Source organism: Uloborus diversus, chromosome 9, assembly GCF_026930045.1.
Source record: "Uloborus diversus isolate 005 chromosome 9, Udiv.v.3.1, whole genome shotgun sequence".
Classification (NCBI taxonomy): domain Eukaryota; kingdom Metazoa; phylum Arthropoda; class Arachnida; order Araneae; family Uloboridae; genus Uloborus; species Uloborus diversus.
The window spans coordinates 12,767,211-12,773,210 of record NC_072739.1 but is presented as its reverse complement, the minus strand read 5'-3'; the positions used below and the strand labels follow the sequence as shown (position 1 = coordinate 12,773,210).

Here is a 6,000-nt window from a genome sequence, read left to right as displayed (position 1 = left end):
GCTAAAAACAGAGCAAATATTTCACAACTTTACTTTGCCCCACTTTCCTCTACTTGTTTAATCACTTCTGGTTAGCTCTGTGGTGCTTTTTTCCTCATTTTTGGAAACTCATTTTATTTATTAAGTTATGTCAGCAAGAAAGCAAGTCTCCCATAACTTTACATTCTCCCCCCCCCCCTCCCCGTTTTTCACTTATTTGCTTAAGTACTTTATGTTGATTTTCCATTTTTTCTCACATTTCTACTTAAACATTAAACAAAATTCCTACTCTTTTTTTCTTTCCGTCCGAAATTTTTTTGTCTGTCCGAAGAAACAAAAAAAGAAAATCTTCGCTGCTGTTATTCTGTAGGAGCGATGATTAAACGATAAAAAATAGCCTCTAGCTCCGAACAAAATTGGCTGCCGTCCAAATTTTCAAGTCAGAGAATGTGCAACTTTTGACGTAAAAATTGAAACTTTCTTTTTCCTTCTCAATATTTTATTCATACCTTTAAAAAGGTTAGATTTTACCGAACTTATCAATCGATTAATTCGTAGTTGAGACTCAAAAAATAATTTGCGATACTGAGCATGCCAATGTTTGATTGACTGCAACTTCCCAATTTGATTGAAGAGTGTTTCGGCTTCACAGCTGTAAGCAAAAGCACACAGAACACATAAGTAATAGCAAAGTTCTTCAATCTGATGAATATCGATCTGTTGTTCTTCAGTAATAATCTGAAAAAAAAAAGAAAAAAAAAAGATCATTTAAAACAAGTATTAAATATAGTAAAACTCATGATAAATATCATTAATATAAAACAAAATTAATAGTAAAAAAGAAAGAAAAATTAATTTGAATTTTGACATCTTGAATCCAAATTATATTTTTCGCAATCACGAGTGTGTGTGTTTGTGTGTGGGGGTATGTGTGTTTGTGTGTAGGGGGTATGTGTGTGTGTAGGCATGTGTGTTTGTGTCTGCGTGCTGGCATAAGTGTGTGGGTAGTTGTGTGTATGAATGTGTGTGCGTGGGGGCGGGGTATGTATATGTGTGTGTAGTCATATGTGTTTGTGTCTGTGTGCAGGCATGAATGGTTGGGTAGTTGTGTGTATGTGTGTGTAGATTTTTGTGTGTGTGTGTATGTGTAGGTGTTTGTATGTATGCGTGTGAGTATGTGTTTGTGTGTGTGTTTGTGTATGTGTGTGTAGGTGTACGTGAGTGTGTAGGTGTGTGTATGTGTTTGTGTATGTGTGTGTGTGTGTAGTTGGCTATGCATGCGTGTAAGTGTAGAATATTGACGCAACCTGGAGACGGCTTTCGCTATAGGAGCAGCAACGTGAGGAGCCGGTCGACGGTGATGGTGCGGATGGTGGTGCTGCAAAAATAAAATGATAGAGCGCCAAAAACAGTCAAATAAAAGCAATAAGCAATCGTGACTGCTCAAAAATTAAAAAAAAAAATCATCACAGGTACACATTCTTAACTGCATTTAGAGATTATCTAGGATCAAATGCAGGGTGATTTAGGATGACGGGCGAAGAATTCAAATACAGTAAGTTGATCACTTCCGTGTTTTTTTTTTTTTTTTTTTTTTTTGTCATTTCTTGCACCATGCATTCACTTTTTAATCAGTTGAGTTATTGTAAGCTCAATGTAAAATATTTCATTAGAAAAAAATTATTTTTCACTTTACCCTATGAAAAAAAGAAACGAACATTTTCCACTTTTTTTTTTTTTTTAATACGAATTTACTGCCAAAAAAAAAAAAAAAAAGCATCTTATTGCACGTTTTGTTACACAAGGTACAGTGGACACTGGTTAATTGAATCAGTGGTCAATTGAATCCGCCGCTTTAATGAATCAAATCGACAAAATCAGAACAGGGCGATCATTCCAAGCTCGTCAGCTTGCGAGATCCAGATTCTCGCTCACGTGATCGGTTGTGACGTAGAAATGTCGCAAAGTAGCATTTTAATCTACTCGAACTTAGCTTGCGGTTTGGTTCGAGTAGATTAGAATACTACTTTGCGACATTTCAACGTCACAACCGATCACGTGAGCGAGAATCTCGATCTCGCAAGCTGACGAGCTTGGAATGACCGCCCTGAATCTAGCTTTATTGAACTTGCCGCTTCATTGAATCGGCCGATTTAATGAATCAAAATTGCTTAGAACCAAACGTGATTCATATAAGCGACGGCCACTGTATTGTTTTTTCTTTAGGTGTACTGTAATATTGAAAAGAAATTTCCAATTCGTTTATTTCTAAAAAGGTTTGTTATCTTAACGATTTTACTTTTACTTTTACCATTGTTTGTTTCATAATTTCAAGGGTAGCCTTTGGCACTCAGGAAAGTTGAAGGGCACAAAAAAAAAGGAAAAAAAAAAGAGAGAGAGAGAGAAAGCAAAAGGAATACTTACAATTTTTGTATTCGAAGCGGTATCCATTTGTATATATAAAATTGTTTGTTGGGCTGATTTCGTTACTCTGTAAAATAAATAAATAAATAAATAAATAAATAAAAAATAAAAATAAATAAATAAATAAAAAAAAACAGTAACTAAGTAAATAAAAAATAAAAAAAAAAGTTCGAAAGTCATAAATACAAAGCTATGCTACGAAAAGTTTTATAGAGGAAATAAATTTTCAGGGAGTACCTACACACGAATCCATTCATTCGGTAAATTGGGTGAAGCATGGAACACAACGAGTATTGAAAGCCTGAGTGAACGTTCACTCAGCTTAATCCGTTTACACAAATAACAAGTTTCTGCTCATACATTTAGAGTTTGCTGCAAAAATTTAAAACTTAAGCTTTTGATTATGATATAAGCTAATTTAAGGAACCATTATGTATTTAACTTTAAAAAAAATATTATTATTTTTTTTAACTTGTAAAATAGTGATTTTTTTCGTTTTGCGTTTGAGACACTACAATACACCTGCAACACGTATAAAACACAAATTTTTGTCGTACAATTTCGGACAGATGGCGATAAACTGGAAACACTTTATTTTGTAGTAGGTACAATAAGCGAATATGCGCGCACTTTATTTTGTAGTAGGTACGATCAGCGAATATGCGCGATCAGTAAAAAGTTCACTACTTGTTCTTGCTGATCTTACCTATTATAAAATGATGCGGAGTGTTTCCACTTCTAGTTCATCCGCCATTTCTTGGTGGCACGACTACGCTTTAAGTTAGGGGTGTATCGTTCATGAAGGAACGAGTCTAAAAGACCGATTCTTTAAAAAGAACGGTACGGTACGATCACCTAAAAAATTAACGGCTTTTCTTTTAAACTGCAAATGGTTTGTAATTTGGAACGTTGTACTGACATGAATTATAAATTTTTGGAACTAGCTTGGATCTGATTTAAGAAAAGAACAGGGCCCAATGAAATCATAGTGCAGCCCTGGGAATATCAGGGCCTGATCACTGAATAGGCCAACTAGGCCGTGCTCCTAGGTTCCCACTTTTTAAGAGCCCCACCAAAGTGCAGACATTGTTTTAGCCAACGGCTAAAATTGTAAGGTGTGAGGGCCCTCTAAAAACTACAAGAATTCTGTATTTTTGGAACTAACTTGGTACTGATTAAAGAAAGGAACAGGGTCCGATGAAACCGTAGTGCAACCCTGAGCTTACCAGGACATAATTACTGAATAGGCCAACTAAGCCGTGGCCTAGGGTACCCTCCTTTTAGGGGTCACAAAGAGCTGAAATCGTTTTGGCCAATGACTTAACTGGCAAGGCTTGAGGGCCCACAAAAAAGTGTTTGTCCGAAGGCTCCCAAAATCATAATACGGCCCTGCGGCCTACAATTCATGTTGGCCTTCCTTTCTCTCCTTTTCTTACACAATATAGTATCATTCTCTCCGCGCATTAGTATTTTAAGAAGTTCTTGTATTTTAGAGTATGTACGTATTATATGAAACCTATAAATACCATTTACATTGGCACCCATTAATGTTTCTTCTAATGTTTGGCGCTAGTGCAATGTCTGATTCAACTTATTAGGACATAAAGTCTTGCATTTACTTCTTTCTTTTTTAATTTAAAAAGTTTTGCATAACATTTAACATACAAAACAGCTACCGGCACAATATGTGGAGACAAAAACAAAAGAGTGGTTTTTAATCTGTTTTTGCATTGTGTATTCTCATGCTAGGTACATGTTATCATCCAAGTGAAAATGGTTCTGGGTGATTATCAACCGCATTTTCTTGAAAATAGTCCTGAATACCACCTAATACCAGGGTTGGCAAAAACCCGGGGTTTTTTTTTTAAAAAGCCCATTCACCCAGGGTTTTTTTTGGGCTTTTTTAAATAAAACCCAACTAAAGCTGGGTTTTTTAAAAAAGAAATGTGTTTTTTTTTTGTCTTTTTTTAAGGAAAATGTGGGGTACTTGTAGCATATTGTAGCGTAAGTATATGAACAAATTGCAAAAATTGAATTAGGGTAAAAAAAGCTGGAAAACTAGTTAAAATTCAGCGTTTCCTCAAGAAAAGTATAAAAGACCACGAAACCCAAGAATAGTGAAGTTTCAGATTTTTTAGTTTCCACGATTACCAACAGTGAAGGAAAAGTTACATCTCGAGTGATAAAATCTATTGTTTGTTTCTAATTACTACATTTTTTTTTTACATTTTACTTTATTGTATTTCATTTTGTTATGTAAAACTACTGTAGAACCTCAAGTAGTTTAAATCCTTTTTTACTGAATTCCTGCTTAATCAAGACATTTCTTTGAATTTTACGTTGCCTGTTTTTCTATTTCTGTGTACAGAGTAACAAATATTAAACTTTTTCCTAAAATAATGAAAATACTGTACATCCTGTTGTACGTCCTGTGCTGTACATCTGTTTTCTGTCCGACCGTTTGTAAAACCTGTTAATTTCTAAAAAATATACCTTGTTTATTCGAGATTTGTGACGTGTTGGTTTGCAGAAAGTAATTCACATGAAAGCCTTTTAGCTAGAGTGTTTCCTCCGTACAATCTACAAATATTGAGAAAATCAGACGTGACAGGACTTAGTCAAGATAATTTGAGTTATTTATTGACCAGCTAAAGAAAAAAGTTAAATATATATTTTTTTAAATCTTTGAAGTATTTTTTAAATGCCGTCAAGAGTTAAGAAATACTATTAAGGTTCAAAATTAATTTTTTATGTCCATTGTCTGTGGTGAAGACCAAATAACAAAGAAGTTTAAATAGTCAAAGTATTTAAATTAATTAATTTTTTTTAAAAACGTCTCAGAAAATTTAAAAAAACCCAAAAGTGGGCTAAATAATAAGTTTTTTTAAATGGGTCTTTTCAAGAAAACCTATTGGGTCCAATCTCGCCAACCCTGCCTGGTACAATAGTTGTATTCTTGAAATATAGTTCAGTGGCAGAAACTTCAGGCTCCTTATGTCTCAGTTGAATGACTTTTATGTGATGCAGTAATATCCAATAAAATAATTTTTCATCTTCCTCTCTCCATCTTCCCCTTAACAGTCTTCAATAATTGTGATAAAACTGTAAATGTAGTTCAGGGTTTCCGATTTGATACGTAGGAATTCCCAAGTATCGACTGTGAACATGTTCAGTACATGGAGAGGTAATAACTGAGTAGGGTCAAAAAAACAACGTTCATAATACTGCGGTGCTCATATTATAGGGCGTTCAGAGTACAGAGAGGTCAGCCTATGTTGAGTCTATGGTGTTTCGCCGGGACCATCAAAATGTGTTCAGAATATCGGAGTGTTCACATTTGGGAGTGTTCGGACACAGAGAGTCCACTGTACTTTAAAATGAAAGATTGTTACTATACATACTAATATACTTACATGAAAAATGGTGCGTAGAAACTTGAAATATTTATCCAAAACTGCGTATCGAAAATGGTTGGATCCGCAACCCATCAGAAAAACGATGAAGACTCCCTGCGAAATAAATAAGTGCACTTGAAAAATGTCTCGTAAACTCATGAATCGAAGAGAAATTTTTCTGATGGACACATCAATGGGTATG

At 34.7% G+C, this 6,000-nt stretch overlaps 1 protein-coding gene across 1 annotated transcript in view; it reads right to left on the bottom strand.

The window, feature by feature from the left end:
* Positions 1-706: 706 nt before the first annotated feature.
* Positions 707-6,000, bottom strand: part of LOC129229754 (adhesion G-protein coupled receptor D1-like) — a 137,598-nt gene continuing 132,304 nt past the window's right edge. Inside the window, exons 23-25 of the mRNA XM_054864124.1 lie at positions 5,817-5,912; positions 2,404-2,470; positions 707-717 (exon numbers count right to left, since the gene is read on the bottom strand). Coding sequence (XP_054720099.1) covers positions 707-717; positions 2,404-2,470; positions 5,817-5,912 — 174 coding nt within the window. The remainder of the gene's footprint in view (positions 718-2,403; positions 2,471-5,816; positions 5,913-6,000) is intronic.